At 39.2% G+C, this 22,300-nt stretch overlaps 2 protein-coding genes and 1 pseudogene across 5 annotated transcripts in view; 2 read left to right on the forward strand and 1 right to left on the reverse strand.

Moving 5' to 3' along the window:
* Positions 1-22,300, forward strand: part of LOC121439857 (muscleblind-like protein 3) — a 103,370-nt gene that overhangs the window by 47,461 nt on the left and 33,609 nt on the right. The gene's annotated exons all lie outside the window — the stretch shown is intronic.
* On the reverse strand, positions 3,986-4,877 carry LOC121439858 (annotated as a pseudogene).
* LOC121439859 (60S ribosomal protein L24-like) lies at positions 21,650-22,189 on the forward strand. Its single transcript, XM_041640476.1, has one exon. It carries the CDS (start codon positions 21,667-21,669, stop codon positions 22,138-22,140), a length of 474 nt encoding a protein of 157 aa, XP_041496410.1. The 5' UTR covers positions 21,650-21,666; the 3' UTR covers positions 22,141-22,189.

Consider the following 22,300-nt stretch of genomic DNA (forward strand, 5'->3'; position numbering starts at 1 on the left):
TATTAAAAAGGGTTCAATTTAGGTAGACTTCATTATTTAGTGATGCAAACTCGTGGGCCCAAATCCATCGCTATGAAGCTGATTTTGATTTTATTTCTAGAATTTAGACATCACTGTTCTGTTCTTCACTCTGTGATAGGGAATTCATTACAAACTATAGATTCTTTCTAGGCATCAGGGAACGAGGGATATGATATACTTTATGTCAGTGTTCCTATTAAGGGCAAAAGAATTCTTACTATAAAGTAAACACATTGAGAAAAATAATATGAAAGGTGGTTGTTTACAAAACACGTACTGGACATTAAAGCTTGGAAAATGATTAATTCAAGTACTAAATAATGACTAATGAATATAAATACATCACTTAATTATTTTCATATGCTGTATACTCTCCTGGATCCTTTTCTTTTAAAATAATTCAGGCATTGTGTTAATATCTTGATGATCAGTCACACAAGATAAAGATGATTTACATAATTCTTACAGTTTTAATTTCTTTTCATGAAAACCTCTATATAAAGCCGTTTAATTAGTTTAAAAGGCTTTATATATTTAATTGGCCATTTAGATAGCACATTCATCAGAGTTCCATGGTTGTACAAAAGCTTTGTAGTTTTTTTTTATGTTGCTACTTACGCAAGATATGCATGAAAGTTATACTAAGATGAGGGTAATTGACCTATGCTGATTGTACTCCTATCATATGCACAACACACAAAGAACATACCTTAATGATTGCTGACACATTCGTTGCCCCTCTTGAATTTGTATAATTGAAGCACCGTTAAAATTTATTTTTTTTCATCAGTGGTTAAAGAAATGAAGCAATCATTTGATGATTTGTGGGCTATGGGTTTTGTTTTTTGAGGTCATGCGTGTGTGCATGAGCGTGGGCATATGTGTCTGTATGTGTGTGTGTGTGTGTGTTTGTGCATGTGTGTCTGTTCCATTAGCACTAACTACTCAACCAGATGATGATTCTTTGCCTACATAATAGGTACAATAGATACTGTGTCCCATTTTCACCTCATGATGAGCAGAGGTCATAAAAATAGGAGGGTGAGCTGAATGGATGATCATGCATTGTGCTTGAAGAGCTGTGCGCATAACTGTGTGAATGCTGCATGTTTAATGATGAAGGTTGTGCCATTTTCAGATAGGAGTCTAGCTTGTGAAGCCTATAGACTAATTCTCTGCTACATAGATGAGTCTCACGTCATGTTGCTATGCCACTTACTTTTACTCAGTTGCCCTGTCTTCTTGATACATTCATTTCAAAACTTCCCTTTGGTATTGTTTAACCCATTTTATACTGATTCCCTGGCATTACATGCTGTCATTGATTTAGATTGATAGTTTAAATGAATTCCTCTTAGATTTAACAAAAGATCATCTGTGGTTATTTTCATAGCCAGTTTACTCTGCATCAAAACTATCAGGCATATCTTGAATCTTCCACTCTATTCTTGAAGCAGTGTATGATACCATCTACCTGCTATGCAGGAAATACAAAAGTACTTTTAGTATTTCATTATAGCAGATCAACAGAAACCATACCTACCTGTCATAGTCGGTACTTTGGTAGTTTTGTAAAAACTACTTACTACTTAAGCCGTAAGAGCAGTCATACTCAAAGTATAATTATGTTAATCCATATACATTTGTAAATGATGGGAACTGGGAGTGTAATTCACACAAAAGACATCTAAAGTATGTCTTCACGCTTTATGTATGATTACAAGCACAGTGATAATATAACAAGTGAAACTTGTCATTAAGACATATAACTCTATCTTTGTAGGTAATAATCAACCCTATGATCCATATGTTCTATATTTAGAGCCACCAATCACAGCAGCTTTTACTAGCTTAAAACTTAAGTATTTGGGAGTTAAGGCTTAGCACAGTGGTTGTTTACCCAGCATGGTGAAGGCCCTGGGTTCAATCTCCAGCACCTCACACAAAAAGACTATTTTGACTGAATATGTGTTCATCCATGTTTGCGTAGGCACAACTTGCCAAAAGTCAGACTCTTTGCAACATAAGTTTAAGGTTTACACAAGACACAGAACCACTTATGAACTCCGGCTGTGAGGTTCGCCTCTACTATAAAGAGAGTCACAGAAAATAATGCCTGAGTTTAAAATATCTTCTTTGATATTGTCCTTAGAAAGGAATAATCCTTCATTTATAATAGTCTTTTGGGAAAAATTTTTTTAAAAAATCTCTTGAATGAAAAATAGATTCATGATTAGTACCCAAACAGTCTCAGTTTATTTCAATGTTTTGTTTTGAAATAAATTTAGACTTAAAGAACAATCACAAAAATAATTGAAGCACTCCCTGCACACTCCACCCAGATTCCTCTACTGTCAACAACTTATTCATAATAAAATTATCAAAACCAGAAAATTAGCACTAAGCAAAGCACCTAAAGTAGGGACTTTATTTAGATTTCCCCAAAGGCTCAGTGGTTCAGATAATTGAAGAAGTTCTCGTGTCCATAGTATTTCAAAGAAAAGTAGGAAATTGAGAATTTTGGCTGCTGAAAGACTATTCAATTAAAATCTTTTTACCATTTATACATGAGGAAACTGGAGTTAATGAGAAAGAGTTAATTTCTCAAGATCACTGCGAAATTATCAGAAGAACCTGATGATTCCAATCATTTGAATCATTATCACATGAGAAGAAAAAATGGAGAAAATGTCAAAAAGGTATTTTAATTAAGGTTTATGGTTCATTTTTAGCTCTCATTCTGGGGTTATTGTTGAGATGGGGTCTTAGATGTAGCCCACACCATTCTCTAATTCTAAACAATTCTTCTGACTCAACCTCCCAAGAGCTGAGATTACTGATATGAGCCTTAATGCCTGACTCATACTCTTAGTTTATTGTTAATCATTTAGACTGTTTGTTCCAAAATGTAGAACAGAAAGGAGATACTGTAGGCTTACAAAATTATTTAACATTATGATGATAGCTTTGTTCAAGTCCCAAACAACAGAACAACTGGGCTGTCTCTGTCCCCTTTATCTTTCTTTTTCCCAAACACTGCATTGTTTCGTTCACTAACCAGATTGATGGATGATTTTTCATAATGCTCCCTGATGTCTGATCTTGTTATCTACTTACTAGTAAAGTGCTCTGGTTAGCTGGTGATATCTGTTACCAATCACCTGGATATTGTAGTAGCTGTTCAACCTTAAAATAGATTATTTAAAAAAAATAACTTCAACTCTAATTCACTTTACTTAAAGTGCAGTTTTATAGGACCATAGCTCAAGGTCATTGCTCTCTTTCCTTGCAGCAAAGTTGCAGTTGGGCATTTGGTGATATGTAACTCAGAATTCGAACAGGAAAGTATTTGCCAAATGCAATTTGATTATATTATTCCCATCTGATAGGAGAAACTTGAAAATCTGAAATTAAAAAATAAACTGTATTATATGTCAGGCCCTTGGTTATCAAGAAACTCTTTCATGTTAGGACAATATAAAAATAATTTTGTTGCTGAGTGGCAGTGGCACATGCCTTCAATCCCAGCACTTGGGAGTTTGAGGCCAGCCTGGTCTACTAGAACTAGTTCCAGGACAGCTAGGACTGTTACACAGAGAAACCCTGTCTCAAAAAAACCAAATAAATAAATAAATAATTTTGTTTCTGTTAACACAGCTCTATAAATTCATTGCAAAAATATCTAATGGAAAAAAATAAAGCATATTTAACAAATGGTGCTGGCATAACTGGATATCAACATGTTGAATGAAAATAGACCTATATCTATCATCATGCACAAAACTCAAGTCCAAATGTAAATACTGTCCTTTTCCAAATCATTTCTTGTGAACTGTGTCTAGCAGGTACTTAGGTACATTTGGAACTTGGGGATAGTTTTTTAGGAACATGATTTTGTACCCAGAGAATAAACTTTTTTTACTGCTCATTCCCTCCCCAAGAAATAAACTTTCTGCCTGTACCATTTTTTTTTTGCTGCTTCAAAAGGCTTTATTTTTACTTGGTCCAAAACTTGAGAGGGGCTCCAGGGCGTTACAAAGCTGCCTAGTGGCTTCTTGAGAGGTTAGGGTGAAGGTCCTGAGGCGGGCTGGTGCAGAGCAGAGGTGGGAGCCCCTCAGAAGGAGAGGCCTCCTAGTCATGCTTGAGAGTGAGCCGCTCAAAGAGGTACTCGCCCAGAGAAGCCTGGGGCCCAGTACCCAACCTGCAGAGGTTGGTCAGGTGGTTGCCCATCTTCTTGATGACCTTCACCTCCTTATCCAGGAAGTGGTTTTCAAGGAAGTCACAGAGATGAGGATCTGTGCGGGCAGAGCCCAGGGAATGAAGATCCAAGAGGGCCTGGTTCAAGTTCTTCTCCAAGGCCAGGGCAGCTTCCATGGCCTCCTGGGTTTTACCCCACTCATCTTGAGATGGCTTCTGCACATCCTGAAAGAGTGCACGGCCTCCGCGATCGTTCTGTAACTTGAGGAGACGCTCGGCACCCTAGCACTTCTTCTCGGCCAATTCGCGGAAAAAGTGGCCTACACCCTCCAGAGCCACGTCATCCCGGTCAAAATAGTAGCCCAGGGAGAGGTAGGTGTAGGAGGCCCGCAGGTGCAGGTTGACCAGGCGGTTCACGGCAGCCTCCACTTCGGTGGAATAATTCTGACGAATCTGGGAGGTCATGGTTGAGACGCAGTCTGGAGCTACCGGCAAAGAGACGGTGTTAGCTGGTCCTGGGAGCTGAAGGCGGCGAGGTGATGGTCCCGGAGGCTGCGGCTGCAGATGAGGAGCGGTGGAAGCTAACAAAGGGAGGCCCTGGGTCTGTTCCGTCCAAACACTGTTGAAGCAAGACACAGATCCACGGGATCTCTGAAGGCTGCTCTGCCTGTACCATCTTTAAAGTGACTTTTTTCCTCTAAATTCTGTGTAATTTGATCTTCAACTTACAGGCTTATGTAAATGGAGGTTTCTCTCTTGCCTGTCAGATCCCGAATAAACACTCTGAGGCTTAATATTAATTACAAACTGTTTGACCTATTAGCTCAGGCTTATTATTAACTAGCTCTTACAACTAAACCCATTTCTAATAGTCTATATTTTCCCAAGAGACTCATGAGTTGTTACCCCACATCTTATTTCTCTGGGAGCTGTGTCTCCCAGACTCTCCCTTCTTTGTCCCTTTTATAGATGCTTTATTTCCAGCCTGGCTCTATTCTGCCTGGCTATTGGCCAAATCAGCTTCTTTATTAACTAATGGTATAAGACATATGCACAGCACACAGAAGGGCATCCCACATCAAGCTTTTGTGATTGAGAGAAATTATAGCCATCTGCTATCATTAGCTTTTCATTTTCCTGCGTGTATTTAACTACATAAGTGGTGTTTGGGTTTTTGAAATCTATTTTTGTGATTATTATTGTATAACCTGGATATGTAATCTTGTTTAAAGTTTTAGCATTATTTAGTTTTCCATTTTTTATATATATTTTTTAAATTTTTAGAGGGGTTCTATGTATCTCCAGCTGTCCTAGAACTCACAGTGTAGACTAGCCTGGCCCGAAACACGCAGAAAACCACTACCTCTACCTCCTGAGTGTTTGAGTAAATGAGTAGCTCTCATGCCCAGCATGTTTCAGTGTTTTTATTCCTATACTGCCAGTTACCTTAGCCAAGGTCAAGTTCATTGTCAGATGTAATTACACATTTTAAGTTATACTTTCACACTTTTTATACTTTTTGTCTTGATGTTATTTTTTAAGCCAATAAATGATTCCATTTTGTTCATGCTTTATTTTTTTATTTTTTAGAATCAGTCTCTTTATTGTTCTGTTTCTATTCTAATTCTTTCTTTTTAATTTATTTATTTATTAAAGATTTCTGTCTCTTCTTCACCACCGCCTCCCATTTCCCTCCCACTCCCCCAATCAAGTCCCCCTCCCTCCTCAGCCCAAAGAGCAATCAGGGTTCCCTGCCCTGTGGGAAGTCCAAGGAACCCCCACCTCCATCCAGGTCTAGTAAGTTGAGCATCCAAACTGCCTAGGTTCCTACAGAGCCAGTACGTGCAGTAGGATCAGAAACCCATTGCCATTGTTCTTGAGTTCTCAGTAGTCCTCATTGTTTTGCTTTATTTTTTAAATGATCCTCCTGTATCTGGGCTTAACCACATAGTCACTGGAGATAGACTAAATCATTTTTATATCTTTTTAATTTTTTTTTGTTTTTTTTTTCAAGTCAGGGTTTCACCATGTAACAGTCCCAACTGTCCTGGAACTAGCTCTTGTAGACCTCAAACTTATGGAGATCTACCTGCCTCTGCTTCCCAAGTACTAGGATTAAAGGCGTGCGCCACCACCACTTGGTTGTATCTTGTTTATGATACATTTGTGCAATATTATGTACTGTCATGCCTAATCTTATTTAGTTAAAGAACATATGGATATAGTATCATTCATTAGAAATAGTTTTTCAGCTATGACTTTTTCAAAGGCATTTATTAAATGTATGCTTCCAGCTGAATGTTTTCTATCATAAATGGACTTTTTTGTTGAAACTCGTTTTTGACACACTAGAAGTTGGTATAAAAATAACTTTTAGTCCTATCCACTTTCTTCTGGGTAAAGAATAGACAGTGAGGATAGTTTCCAAACTGTTAAAATTGTCCCTAAATTTGAAAGTATAGAGCCCACGGTAGATACAACAAATCCCCTAAACCAAGCCATATTGTGAATGTTGGACACAATTCACTGACAACCTACATAGTAGCAATACTGTATATTTTCTGCATCAAAATGAACAGATTGTGCTGTTGCCTTTTTGCATTGCTGGGAATGGAATCCAAGGCCTCTTGCCTGTTAGCCATCAGTTCTGCCAGTGAGCTGTTTTCACAGGCCTTGCTTTCTGTTGTTTTGTTTTGTGATGGAGTTTGACTGAGCTCAGACTGGCCTCCAGCTTCTAGTCCTCCTTCTTTAATGATTTCAAGTGCTAGTGATACGGATTTATTCTCTATTTGGGGGCTCCAGAAAACTTTCTCCCTCTGTGACTTCATATTCTTTATCTAGCTTGTTTTATACCCTGGAATACATTGTGTGGATAGCATTGTACTATCCCTAATCTTTGACCCAGAGATAAGATTGTTTTAAGACCACCTTGTCACATTGTGTTCAAATATTTGTTCGTGGGCCTATTTGTGAAAGATAGTAATAGTAACACAACAATTTGAGGATTTTTGACATCTTCAAGAGCACTGCAATTTCGTTTTAAGGATTTCACAAATAACCTAATCCCCCAAGATTTGTTTTTCTTTTGTTAATGCTTATGCTTATCAGTTACATGAACTTCAATTTTCTTCTAGCCTCTCTAATAGCATAGTTTGCTTCCTTTATTTTTAGTACTCAAGCAAGTTAGTTATATGGAAATAAATTTAAATGGCAGGGCCTGCAGCTCAGTGATTAGGAATATATTTCATACTTGCAAGACCCCAATTTTCATCCCCAGCACAGAAAAAAAATTAGTTCTGGAAACAAATTTGGTCTTAAACATAACTGACAAACATTAAAATTATGAACATTTTCATTCTGCCAGTACATAGCATTGAAGAAAAGATACTGTCTTGTTTTTCAAGAATGCCCGAGAATCGTCTTGCTAAATGCTTCTTTCTTTGGTGAATTACAAATGTAACCATTAGAATATTTGGAATGTGATATGATATCAGCAAGTGTCAATACATAGAGAAAATGTTACCTTAGACTAACAGCTCTGAGAAGGGCTCATTGTGTGGCCTTGAGTAAATCATGAGAATCCTGCCACCCGTGTTTCTCTTCCAACAATAGCCTTTGGTGGCATATACTTTGGAGGGCTATTTGTGGTTCTTTACCAAAATTTTTATAAATGTCAGGAGTTATTTAATGCTTAAAGTTCTGTTGTATCCTTTGGAAGTTCTATATGGATTCAATCCCCAAAGATATGATTTGTTTAACAAACATTTACTGAAACATCTTACTTACTAGGCAGTGATTGGGCTCAGTACTGTACAGAGCACAAAATTATGGAAGGCGTGACTCTTGCAGGAGCTCTTGGTATAAGGCTGCTCTAGCATGTGCCATAAGCCATGTATTATCTCACAGTTAAAAGAGTCCACAGGAAGGACAGGACTGGGATTATGTCCAGCTGTAGAGATTAAAGACACAGTCATGGAAGAAGTATGTTTGAAGTATTCTTTGAAGAAGGTATAGGCAGACATTCAAGTCAGAAAGGAAAAGCTAAGCAAAGTCAGAAGGGGAAAGCTGGAGTGTCTGGGGAGTTTGGTGTTAAGTTTAGACAGGCCTGAGCATAGAGCTTGAACTGGAGAGGAGTGGGCTTAAAATTCAGAGAATGGCGAAGGACGTGATTCTATGGTAGAGCCCTTGCTTAGCAAGTACAAGGCTCTGAGTTTTGTCTCCAGCACACAGAGACAGTACAGAGCTAGGACTCTAGGCTTTATTTTAGAGCTCTGAGAAGTCCAGAATATTTTTATAAATGAATATATATGTATGTATGTGCTATGTATATATGTATGTATGTTTGGTGTGATAATCCAGTAAACTTTAAGCATAAATTTGTATAAAATGTTTGGAATTGCATTTGATCACACACAGGTAGCTTACCAATCAAAGTACTATTGAAATCATTATTAATGATAATGAGATCATTCTCCAAAGGATTTTTTGACAAACATTATTGCCTACTTTGATAAACACATACATATACTTAAACTGATAACTTTCTCTAAATACTCCGTGATGCTTGTAATTCTTGGAGTCTGAGCATAGGAAGGCAAAAAAAAAATTTCCAATAAAGAGGTCCATACATTAACACTTCAAAAAGTGTTCAATAATTGCAATTTAGTAAAAAGAACCTCCTTTGAAATGAATTAGGAAGATATTAAGAGAGTAGCCTGAAGATTATCTAGGTAGGATTATGAGTTATGCTGAGTTTTTAAGTGAGTAAAACTCTTTTTACTTTCTCCATCTTTATGGCCATTCCTAGATAGCAATGTCTGGTATTCAAAATAAAATATTCTGAGGCCATGTGAAATACTCTGTAACCAAGATATGAGCCAGTTTAAGCAGCTGACTCTACTTTCTTTCAAAAACAGGAAAGATAAGAGGGACATTTTGGCCAGTGCCTATAGTTCCTGAATTTGGGAGTTGGAGACTGAAGCATCAGAAACTCAGGGACATTTTAGGCTATATAATGAGTTCCTGCCCACTTTCCTTCTTTTCCCCCCAATTTTCCTATTCTCCCACTAGAGAAACAGGTAAGGAAAAAATGACGTTGCTATAAGTCACAGATTATAAAAGGTAAGAAAGGAAGCAAGGAAGGAAGAAACAATGAGGGGCCACAAAAGGATAGTAGAAAACATCTATTTAGGCAGTCTTTTTATTTTGAAATAACTTAGCTCCACTATTACCATGTTTGAAACCAAACTATAATGAAAATGTAATGAGGAAATCACATACTTCAATGTGTTTGGGGAGGGGAACAAAGAAAGACCCTTCTCCCAGAGAGAGAATTCCTTATATCATTTTGCCATTTGAAACTGCTGTGCTTTCCACAAAAAGAGCAAAGGCAAAACCGTGATGAGTGATGCCTTAGGGAAACCGTAAGTCTCCCCATCAAACTTGCCCTTCCTCCTCAGTACCATGGATATCCTGGTCACCTTGGCTTCCTCTCCTGGTTTCCCACACCCTCAACAGGCTTCTTGTCCCAGAATTCCTTCAGTCTTTCCTTAGTCTCTGCAACTTCAGGATAGATGAGACTGACCTTCGTGGGTAAGTTCCATGAGGTCTTTGGAGCTAAACTAGGTCCTCTTTGTTTCTTCATCCATTTCTTGGCACAGTCTTTTTAACATGAGAGGTGCTTAGTATCATATTTGTTCTTTGATCAGGGAGAAAGCAATGTAGTTTGATGCATGTTCGTATTTTCTTTTGGTTGCTCGAAAGCTCTGCGCTACATTTGGGGCCCAGTGATGAACTTTACTTTACATTTGGAATACGTTGATATAATTATCAAATTTTAAAAATGAATATCATGTCATTCCTACTGTGAATGACTTACTCTTTGGACCTGATGTAATGACCTTATTGGAAAAAAAAATACCTTTCTTGTAAGTTATTTCCAAGAAGAATATACTTGTATAAATAGAAATAGAGTTGGTCAACACGGGAAGAGTTGCTTTTTTTGCAGTTCATTAAACCCCTAGGTAGTTTTTATTTAGATATGTTATTGTATTCTGAGCACTTCCATATTGGAAACTGGAGATCTCCATTTAAAATCGGTTTCCAGTGATAATCATATCATATTGTGCATTTAGTACACTTACTTTTCAGTCTAAAGTAAAAGTAAAGAACAAATGAATTAAATGCAGCTACAACTAATCTTAATACAAAATGGAAAATGAAAAAAATAAGCAAAAATTTTTGATACTTTCTTCACTATTTTAAAGAGGATGAGAGTATGTAGCTCAGCGGTAGCATGGTTAAAACTCTTGACTCTTTACCTAGTACTGTGCAGGAAAGAGGATGGCGTGTCTGTGTCCACATACATGTCCATGTATGTAAATGCAGAGACCAGAGCAGGACTTTGGGTGTCTTCCTCTAGCTCTCTGTCATAATGCCTGGAGACACCAGCAAGGGAGCTCTCAGGATCCGGCTGTCTCCAGGGCTACAGATGAACTTTGTATCCAGTGCTTGCTTTGCGGGTTAGGGATCTGCTGATCCTCAATTTTAGATTATCCATATTGAGACACTGTAGTTAGCATTGGGCTGCTACTTTTAAGGTAAAAGCATTTTCTTGCCTTTACGTCACATTTTCCAGATATGTTTCTAAGGAATGAAGAGAAGGGCTAATGTTTTCGAATGACTGGGACTTTCTGAAGCCATTGAAGGTATGAATTTAAGGAGAGCTGGGGAGCTTTTTCTCTTCCATTTGGGTCCTCAACAAACATTCAGAAAAGCACTCTGGCAATGATGTAGAGCAAATATGTTCACCATGGAACCAGAGCTCTCATGTACTTTCTTTCCATTATAATTAATAGGCCTATTTTTTTTTAATAATTTTTTTTATTAAGAAAGGAAGAAAAAAAACATAAACAAAAAACAAGTTTCCACCTCCTCCCAGCCTCCCATTTCCCTCCCCCTCCTCCCACCCTTCTCCCCCTCCTCCCACCCTTCTACCCCTCCCCCCACTCCTCTCCCCCTCCCTCTCCAGTCCACAGAGCAGTCCAGGTTCCCTGCCCTGTGGTAAGTCCTAGGTCCTCCCCCCTCCGTCCATATCTAGGAAGGTGAACATCCAAACTGGCTAGGCTTCCACAAAGCCAGCACATTAAGTAGGATCAAAACCCCGTGCCATTGTCCTTGGCGTCTTATTAGCCCTCATTGTTCGCCATGTTCAGAGAGTCCGGTTTTATCGCATGCTTTTTCGGTCACAGTCCAGCTGGCCTTGGTGAGCTCCCAGTAGATCAGCTCCACTGTCTCAGTGGGTGGGTGCACGCCTCGTGGTCCCGACTTCTTTGCTCATGTTCTCCCTCCTTCTGCTCCTCATTGGGACCTTGGGAGCTCAGTCCAGTGCTCCAGTGTGGGTCTCTGTCTCTGTCTCCATCCATCACCAGATGAAGGTTCTATGATGATATGCAAGATATTCGTCAGTATTGCTCTCGGATAGGGTCATTTCAGGTTCCCAATCCTCAGCTACCCAAGGAACTAACTGGGAATCTCATGTTGGGCACTTGGGAGCCCCTCTAGGGTCAAATCTCTTGCTCACCCTAAAGTGGTTCCCTTAACTAAGAATTGTGGTTCCGTGCTCCCCTATCCACCTTTCCTTTATCCCAATTCTCCTGATTCCCCAAATCCCCCCTCCTTCCCTTCTACCTTTTCTCTCCCCATCTCCCCTTACCCCCATCCCACCCCACCCCCAAGATCCTAATTTTCTCCCCGGCAATTGGGTCTACTTCCCTTAGCCAAGAGGATAACTATATGTTTTTCCTTGGGTTCACCTTCTTACTTAGCTTCTTTAGGTTCACCTATTGTAGACTCCGTGGCCCTAATTTATGGCTAGAAACCAATTATGAGCGAGTACATCCCAAGTTCATCTTTTTGGGTCTGGGACACCTCACTCAGGATAGTGTTTTCTATTTCCATCCATTTGCCTGCAAAATTCGAGAAGTCATTGTTTTTTACCGCAGCGTAGTACTCTAGCGTGTATATATTCCATACTTTCTTCATCCATTCTTCCATTGAAGGGCATCTAGGTTGTTTCCAGGTTCTGGCTATTACAAATAATACTGCTATGAACATAGTTGAACAAATGCTTTTGTCATATGATAGAGCATCTCTTGGGTATATTCCCAGGAGTGGTATTGCTGGGTCCAGGGGTAAGTTGATCCCGAATTTCCTGAGAAACCGAAACACTGACTTCCACAGTGGTTGCACAAGATGGCATTCCCACCAGCAATGGATGAGGGTACCCGTTCCTCCACAGCCTCTCCAGCAAAGGTTATCCTTGGTGTTTTTGACTTTAGCCATTCTGACAGGTGTAAGATGATATCTCAAAGTTGTTTTGATTTGCATTTCCCTGATTGCTAAGGAAGTTGAGCACGACTTTAAGTGTCTTTTGGCCATTTGAACTTCCTCTGCTGAGAATTCTCTGTTCAGTTCAGTGCCCCATTTTTTAATTGGGTTAATTAGGATTTTAAAGTCTAGTTTCTTGAGTTCTTTATATATTTTGGAGATCAGACCTTTGTCTGTTGTGGGGTTGGTGAAGATCTTCTCCCAATCAGTAGGTTGCCTTTGTGTCTTATTGACTATGTCCTTTGCTTTACAGAAGCTTCTCAGTTTAAGTAGGTCCCATTTATTCAATGTTGCCCTTAATGTCTGTGCTTCTGGGGTTATACATAGGAAGCGATCTCCTGTGCCCAGCTCCTGTAGGGTACTTCCCACTTTCTCTTCTATCAGGTTCAGTGTGTTCGGGCTGATATTGACGTCTTTAATCCATTTGGACTTGAGTTTTGTGCACGGTGATAGATAAGGGTCTATTTTCATTCTTCTACAAGATGACATCCAGTTGTGCCAGCACCATTTGTTGAAGATGCTTTCTTTCTTCCATTTTATACTTTTTTATCGAAAATCAGGTGTTCATAGGTTTGTGGGATAAAATCCGGGTCTTCTATACAATTCCATTGGTCGACTTCTCTGTTTTTATGCCAGTACCACACTGTTTTCATTACTGTAGCTCTGTAATAGAGTTTGAAGTCAGGGATGGTAATGCCTCCAGAAGATCCTTTATTGTATAGGATTGTTTTGGCTATCCTGGGTTTTTTGTTTTTCCATATAAAGTTGATTATTGTCCTCTCCAGATCTGTGAAGAATTTTGATGGGATCTTGATGGGGATTGCATTGAATCTATAAATAGCCTTTGGTAGAATTGCCATTTTTACTATGTTGATCCTCCCAATCCAAGAGCAAGGGAGGTCCATCCATTTTTTGGTATCCTCTTCAATTTCTTTCTTCAATGCCTTAAAGTTCTTGTCAAATAGATCTTTCACTTCCTTGGTTAGATGTACCCCAAGATATTTTATGCTGTTTTTGGCTATTGTGAATGGTGAAGCTTCTCTGATTTCCCTCTCTGCTTCCATATCCTTTGTGTATAAGAGGGCGACTGGTTTTTTGGAGTTGATCTTGTATCCTGCCACATTACTAAAGCTGTTTATCAGCTGTAGGAGTTCTTTGGTGGAGTTTTTGGGGTCGCTTATGTACACTATCATATCATCTGCAAATAACGAAAGTTTAACTTCTTCCTTTCCAATTCGAATCCCCTTGATTCCATTATGTTGTCTTATTGCTATTGCTAGAACTTCAAGCACTATATTGAAGAGGTATGGGGAGAGTGGACAGCCTTGTCTTGTTCCTGAGTTAAGTGGGATGGCTTTGAGTTTCTCTCCGTTTAATTTGATGTTAGCTGTCGGCTTGCTGTATATAGCTTTTATTATATTTAGGTATGACCCTTGTATCCCTAATCTCTCCAAGACTTTTAACATAAATGGATGTTGAATTTTGTCAAATGCTTTTTCAGCATCTAATGAAATGATCATATGGTTTTTTTCTTTCAGTTTATTTATATGCTGGATTACATTGATAGATTTTCGTATGTTGAACCAGCCCTGCATCTCAGGAATGAAGCCTACTTGATCATAATGGATAATTTTTCGGATGTGTTCTTGGATTCGATTTGCCAGTATTTTGTTGAGGATTTTTGCGTCGATATTCATGAGTGAGATTGGCCTGTAGTTCTCTTTCCTGGTTGAGTCTTTGAGTGGTTTTGGTATCAGAGTAATTGTGGCTTCATAAAAGGAGTTTGGTAATGACCTTTCTGTTTCTATCTTGTGGAATACATTAAGGAGTATAGGTATTAGATCTTCTTGGAAGATCTGGTAGAATTCCGCATTGAAACCATCTGGTCCTGGGCTTTTTTTGGTAGGGAGGTTTTTGATAACCTCTTCTAATTCTTCGCGACTAACAGGTCTATTTAGATTGTTCACCAGGTCCTGATTTAACTTTGGTATATGATATTTATCTAAAAAAGTATCCATTTCCTTTACATTTTCCAATTTTGTGGCATATAGGCTTTTGTAGTAAGATCTAATGATTCTCTGAATTTCCTCTGTGTCTGTGGTTATGTCCCCCTTTTCATTTCTGATCTTATTAATTTGCAAATTCTCTCTCTGCCGTTTGATTAGCTTGGATAGTGGTTTGTCAATCTTGTTGATTTTCTCCAGGAACCAGCTTTTTGTTTCATTGATTTTTTGTATTGTTTTCTGTGTTTCTATTTTGTTGATTTCAGCCCTCATTTTGATTATTTCCAGTCTTCTACTCCTCCTAGGTGAGTCTGCTTCTTTTTTTTCTAGAGCTTTCAGGTGGGCTGGTAAGTCTCCAATGTGAGCTTTCTCTGTTTTCTTTAAGTGGGCACTTAGTGCTATGAACTTTCCTCTTAGGACTGCTTTCATAGTGTCCCATAAGTTTGAGTATGTTGTTTCTTTATTTTCATTGAATTCCAGGAAGACTTTAATTTCTTTCTTTATTTCTTCCTTAATCCGGCTATGGTTCAATAGTTGACTGTTCAGTTTCCATGACTTTGTATGCTTTCTGGGGGTAGCATTATTGTTGAATTCTAACTTTAATCCATGGTGATCAGATAAGACACAGGTGGTTACTAATATTTTTTTGTAACTGTGGATGTTTGCTTTGTTACCGACTATGTGGTCGATTTTCGAGAAGGTTCCATGAGCTGCAGAGAAGAAGGTATATTCTTTCCTATTTGGATGGAATGTTCTATAGATGTCTGTTAAGTCCATTTGATTCATTACCTCCACTAATTCTCTTATTTCTCTGTTAGGTTCCTGTCTGATTGACCTGTCCATTGGTGAGAGAGGAGTGTTGAAGTCTTCTACTATTAGTGTGTGCGGTTTGATGGCTGCCTTGAATTTTAGCAATGTTTCTTTTATGTACGTGGGTGCTTTTATATTAGGGGCATAGATGTTCAGGATTGAGACTTCATCCTGATGAACTGTTCCTGTTATGAGTATAAAATGCCCCTCTCCATCTCTTCTGATTGATTTAAGTTTAAAGTCAACTTTGTTAGAGATTAGTATGGCCACACCTGCCTGTTTCTTAGGTCCATTTGCTTGATAGGCCTTTTCCCAGCCCTTTACTCTGAGTAGGTGCCTGTCTTTGTGGTTGAGGTGTGTTTCTTGTAAACAGCAGAATGTTGGATCCTGTTTTCTTATCCAATCTCTTAGCCTGTGCCTTTTTATAGGTGAGTTGAGTCCATTGACATTAAGTGATATTAATGACCAGTGGTTGTTAACTCCGGTCATTTTTTTTTAGTCGTAGAGTTTGTGTGTTTCCCTTCTTTGTTTTGTGTTGGTGAAGGGTCTCTAGATGTCTGAGTTATTGTGGTCATTGTTGGACTCCTTGGTTAGTGATTTTCCTTCAATTACTTTCTGTAAGGCTGGATTTGTGGCTGCGTATTGTTTAAATTTGTTTTTATCCTGGAAGATTTTATTTTCTCCATTTATAGTGAATGAAAGCTTGGCTGGGTATAGTAATCTGGGCTTGCACCCATGGTCTCTCAGTTTCTGCAGTACATCTATCCAGGACCTTCTGGCTTTCATGGTTTCCATGGAGAAGTCAGGTGTAAGTCTGATAGGTTTACCTTTATAAGTAATTTGGCCTTTTTCCTTTGCAGCTCTTAATATTCTTTCCTTATTCTGTATGCTTTGTGTTTTGATAATTATATGGCGAGGGGATGTTTTTTTTTTGATCCAGCCTATTCGGTGTTCTGTATGCTTCTTGCACCTTCATAGTAAAATCTTTCCTTAGGTTGGGAAAGTTTTCTTCTATAATTTTATTAAATAGATTTTCTGGACCATTGAGCTGCCCTTCTTCTCCTTCTTCTACTCCTATTATTCTTAGGTTTGGTCTTTTTATTGTGTCCCATATTTCCTGAATGTTTTGTGATGAGAGTTTGTTGGACTTGCTGTTTTCTTTGATCAGTGTGTTTATTTTCTCTATGGTATCTTCAGAATCCGAGAGTCTTTCTTCTATCTCTTGTATTCTGCTGGTTATGCTTGTTTCTGTAGTCTCTATTCGTTTACCTAGATTTTCCATGTCCAGACGGCCCTCTGTTTGTGTTTTCTTCTTTGCCTCCATTTCAGTTTTCAGGTCTTGAACTGTTTCCATTATCTGTTTGATTGTTTTTCCTTGGTTTTCTATGGTATCATTCACTGATTTATTCAATTCTTCAAACTTTCTGTTATATTTCTCATCCATTTCTATAAGGGCGTTTTTTACATGCTGTTTAAGGGTGTCAATCACTTTCATGAAGTCAATCTTTTCTCCTTCCTCTTGATTAAGGGGTTCTTGTCCTCCCGTTGTGAGGTCGCTTGTTTCTGGTAGCTTCATGTTGCTTTTCAGCTTGTTGGGCGAATTCTTGCCTTGACGTCGGCCCATCTCTTCTTCCAAATGCTCCCTATGGATCTTCTTTTACCGGATTAGGTCTCCTTGCCTACCAAAAGCTGTCTCTCCCCAATGTTGGCTCTCCCAATGCTGGGTCTCCTGGCGCCAAAAGATCAGGCCTCCGTGCTGGTTGGGCAGCTCGCAGACAAAGTGCCTACCCCGCTTGGTGCAGGCAGGCCACAGAAACAAAGGAACTGCTGCCCGCCCGGGAGCCCCGGGTACTCGGACCCAGCGCCCAGATAGGCTGCGCTGGGCGATGCCACGCGCGCCAAAAGAGGGCAGTGGGGGCGAAGTGGGGAGGGCTCTGGACGGAAGTTGGGTGGGCCAGGAAGAAAGAGGCAGCAGAGAGCCCAAGCAGGACAGGGGGCCAAGAAACCCCCGAGCTCCCCGTCCCAGGCTGGCAACGTGGGCCAGAAACTCACCCCAATGCTGGGTCTCCTGGCGCCGAAAGGTCAGGCCTCCGTGCTGGTTGGGCAGCTCGCAGACAAAGCGCCTACCCCGCTTGGTGCAGGCAGGCCACAGAAACAAAGGAACTGCTGCCCCCTGGGAGCCCCGGATACTCGGACCCAGCGCCCAGATAGGCTGGGCTGGGCGATGCCACGCGCCTAAAGAGGGCAGTGGGGGCGAAGTGGGGAGGGCTCTGGACGGAAGCTGGGTGGGCCAGGAAGAAAGAGGCAGCACCCGGGGAGTAGAGGCCCTGCAGAGAGCCCAAGCAGGACAGGGGGCCAAGAAACCCCCGAGCTCCCCGTCCCAGGCTGGCGCCGTGGGCCAGAAACTCACCCCAATGCTGGGTCTCCTGGCACCGAAAGATCAGGCCTCCGTTCTGGTTGGGCAGCTCGCAGACAAAGCGCCTACCCCGCTTGGTGCAGGCATAATAGGCCTATTTTTGTAATCAGAAACTGAATTGATTTTCTAGGAACTTTGAGAAGCCCAATCTTTCATTTAGTGATCTACATTGGCTACTTGTGCGTCACTGCTAGCACCATGTCAGATTCGTGGAATAAAAATAGGAAACTCTTCATTGTGGCCTTTTATGATTCGAATTATCAGTAACAGGAAAATTCTTGATAAATAGCTAAATCTATTATTCGATGAATAGAACAGTATGCCCTAAGAGTCCAGGGTCACAAAAGTAGCTTCATCTGGGCACTTGCCGTAAATGTATGTTCTCTTGCCTCATCCAATACCTGCCGGAAAAGACAATCAAGAGGTATTTGTGGCCTAGTGTTTTTCAAGAAACCCTCCTGGTGGTTCTGATGATCACAAATATTTGAAAAACTTTAGAGAAAACTATGACTATAAATTATAACAACTCAAGATGATATTTCAATGCTGCAGAACCTTTGTTGTTTCTCCCCTCTTGTTCAGATGTGGGAGAACATGGTGTCTGATTCACAGGACTCAGACCCTTGGAAAGCCGGCTACATTTTCCTAAACAAAGCACCACAGTGCTTATCATATGGGGGAAGTTTCTGAGAACTTCTTCAATTAAGACAGTAGTTTACTGCTTCACATCCTGACATTCCTTAAAATTCTTTGATCATAGAACTTTATTTTGGTGGGCCATATAGAAACTTCTCATGGAGTTTTGTGTAGGTGACTAGCCAAGGAGGATATTGTTGGATAAATGTGTGAAATTGAAAAGAAATAAAATTGTCCTAGCCATGTATCTGTTACAATGCTTTAGAAAGGCTAGTGAATTTCTGTATCTCTGATTCTCTGTTTTCAATATTATGGACCTACAAACTTTTATAAGCAGCAAGTAGGAGGACAAAATTGGTGTGCATTTGTATGTGTGTTTTTCATATGATATGTATATACATATCATTTATGTCTATAAATATGTAATAATTAAGAAGTTTTGCCTTCTTTACAATATGAATCAATCTTAGCTTCCAAAAGGTTGGCCTGTTGATAGGAAAAACGGGAAATGAGTTGACTCTTTAATAACCATATTTAAAATGAGATTCAACTTTTACTTAACCACTTTATATAATATTTAAAATCCATTTGCTGTATATAATCATTAGTATTTTAGCCACACTTAGTGTCTTCTTTTATAATATATTCTTTTGCAGGGAGGTTTAAGGGTTTTTATTTAAGAATTTCAAGCACACACATATATAACATATTTTGATCAATATGTCCCATTCCGTCCCCTCCAATCCTTTCCATGCCCCACCACCACAGCTAGTCCCTCCCAATTTCATCTGTTCTTTTTATGCACTATTTTTATTATAAAATCTGTTTATTGCTTCATCCTTCTCACTAATGGGAAACTACTAATGACTTGTCATATTTTGTATCTTTTTAATAAATGTTCTAAATAAAATACAATACTGGCCACAATAATGTTAGGAAAACTGTATCAAAGATTGTGATGTTCTATGCTTTTGTGTATAATAAAAATGATTTATATATTGCATTAGTATTCAAACATAATTTTCTGTTGTGTTAATTTTCAGAAGTCTTGTTTTTTATATGTTCTGAATGCTGGGACTAGATCCTGGGGCTTTTGGCATGCTGGCAAGTGCTCTACCACTGAGGATTGCTCTAGGCTTTGTTACTCCTAAATCATAATGTAGGCCTTTGTAATAATAGAAGAAGAATTAGTCTCTTGAGTGCTAGTTTCTTGACAGTTGAAGAGGAGAGGGCAAAGGTTATATGAAGTGAAATAGAAAAATGAGAGTAATATGTGTCTCTGCTTTTTTATGTTCTTCTCCACCTACTATAAATAACGCTAAGATGTGGTAGCAGCAATTGCTTAATAGTAATATCCAGTTCTCATAAGAATGACCTCATTTTTAACATTATGTATAAATAATTGTTCTAGGCATTTGATAATTTATATTACTATATAATCAAGAGCTATATAGAATATAAAACATTACTTACAATAGAGAGCTAAAATGATACAAGTACTTGTAAATTATCAGGCTGTTTATAACTAACTATAAACTAGTATTTTAGTTTTATTGAAAAAGTAATAAGATACATTTTTCATATGATATTATTTCCAAAACATATTAATTTTTCCTAGTCTCTATGGTTATTCAAAAGCCTACAAAGTATATGGAATTAGGAATTATTTGCAAACTAACATGATTTGAAATAATTACAATCTAGTGCACATGGATTCCAGTTTAGCCTTCTTTCCAGTAAAATCTGCATTCATATTGAAATTTATTCCTTCTTAGTTTAGGAAAAATACATTGACAGTATGAATAGTCAATTAGTTTTCTGTTGCTACTACAAAAACACCTTAAAAGAAGAAAAGATGTATTTTGTCTCACACTTTCAGAGACTTTCAGAGGTTTTTGTCTGCTCTCTGTTTTTGGATATTTTAAGTCCTGTGATAGGAAACTTGTGACAAAGGAAGCCTGCCCACCTTATGGAAGTCAAAAAGAAAATATAGATAGATAATAGATGGATGGATAGATAGATAGATAGATAGATGAGACAGAGAGAAAGCTTGAAGGAGAAAGGGAGATTGTGACTGGTTGAGGTCTCAAAATTGACTTCTAGTAAACATTCCAAGTGATTACAATTGGACCTAATATCCTAAAGTTTGTCACTTGCCAGTAGAGTTACCATCTTGGTGGTAAGATTATTCACATGACCCTTTCATGAATATTGCAGATTCGAACCAAAATAATCAGTTATAAATGGTTGATTCTCATAATAATGGCTATGTCATTGTTCTTGGGTTTTTGTTGTTATGCTATCTCTAAAAGTATGCATTTCAGTGTGTTCAGTTGCTCAATCACTTATCATACGAGCCAAATTCTTGACATCAGCAAATGTCTATAGCACCATATGTTTTAAAAGTTGTAGAAAAGAACAAAATGATAAATTGAAGAGTAGATATGTGTACATTACTGATGTATTTACATGATGTAACCACCTCCTCATTTATATCTGAAAATCACAAAGTTCACGGCACTATGCTTTTGGTGGGGGAAGGCTTTTGTGAGATACTGTGAGTGTTTTATTTGATTTGCCATTTGCCTCTGCTCTTACCGGAATGGAATACTTCAGAAGAACAATCTGTACTGTTCTTTTCAAAATGAGGTTGAACTTTTGTCCCCTTTGGAGTTTTTCTCCACTTTGTGAAAATGTTGAACCTTCAGCACTCAAACACTTGTGATCAGAGTAAGCCTACACAGAATGAAAACAATGTGTTTTTAAAGTTCTTCCCTTAGGGTGGTAAGAATGGTCACAAAGTGCCAATCTTTCCCCACTGATTCTCTCTCAGCAGAGTTTTGCTGGGCCTTGTGGCTTGTGCTTAAGCTCCCATGACCCAGCTCCTGAAAATTGAACATTGTTTCTCCCTTACAAATTGACAAAGAGCTGAAATGGTGTTGAAAGAGGACTAATCATTCCACTTTAGGACAGATGGAAGACTTTCTTTTTTGTTTCAGTGACTGACTAGTTGCTGCATATTTTTGTGTCCCCTTCCTTTTAAATGTGTGTTTGTGTGTGTGTGTGTTGGACGTGCACGTGCATGTACATGTGGAAGCTAGAAGTTGATGTCCTGTGTCTTTCTCTACCATTCTCTCCCTTGATTTTGAGACAGAATCTTTATTTTTATGAACCGGCCGGGTGGCAGCTCCCATCATGAAGGTCGAGCTGTGCAGTTTCAGCGGGTACAAGATCTACCCCGGACACGGGCGGCGCTACGCCAGGACCGACGGGAAGGTTTTCCAGTTTCTTAATGCAAAATGCGAGTCCGCATTCCTGTCCAAAAGGAATCCCCGGCAGATAAACTGGACTGTCCTGTACAGAAGGAAACACAAAAAAGGACAGTCGGAAGAAATTCAAAAGAAAAGAACCCGCCGCGCCGTCAAATTCCAGCGGGCCATCACTGGTGCATCCCTTGCTGATATAATGGCCAAGAGGAATCAGAAACCAGAAGTTAGGAAAGCCCAGCGAGAGCAGGCCATCAGGGCTGCCAAGGAAGCAAAAAAGGCTAAGCAGGCATCCAAGAAGACCGCAATGGCTGCTGCCAAGGCCCTCGCAAAAGCAGCACCTAAACAAAAGATTGTGAAGCCTGTGAAGGTCTCTGCTCCCCGAGTTGGTGGAAAACGCTAACTTGGTAGATCAGAGTTCTGAATAAAGTCCATTTCAAACTCTAAAAAAAGAAAAAAAAACATGGGGGGTACATGCTTTGAAAGACTGCCTGGTCAGCAAACTCTGGAGATCCACCTGATCCACTTTCCTGGCACTGAGGTTATAGAAAAATGGGTTTCCT

The sequence above is a fragment of the Microtus oregoni genome, unplaced genomic scaffold (assembly GCF_018167655.1).
Source record: "Microtus oregoni isolate MIOR12 unplaced genomic scaffold, Mior012 000063F_ref0000156, whole genome shotgun sequence".
In the NCBI taxonomy this organism is placed as follows: Eukaryota; Metazoa; Chordata; class Mammalia; order Rodentia; family Cricetidae; genus Microtus; species Microtus oregoni.

Excerpts from the sequence above, each read along its gene's own strand:
- LOC121439859 (XM_041640476.1), top strand. The coding sequence starts at position 21,667 with ATGAAGGTCGAGCTGTGCAGTTTCAGCGGGTACAAGATCTACCCCGGA.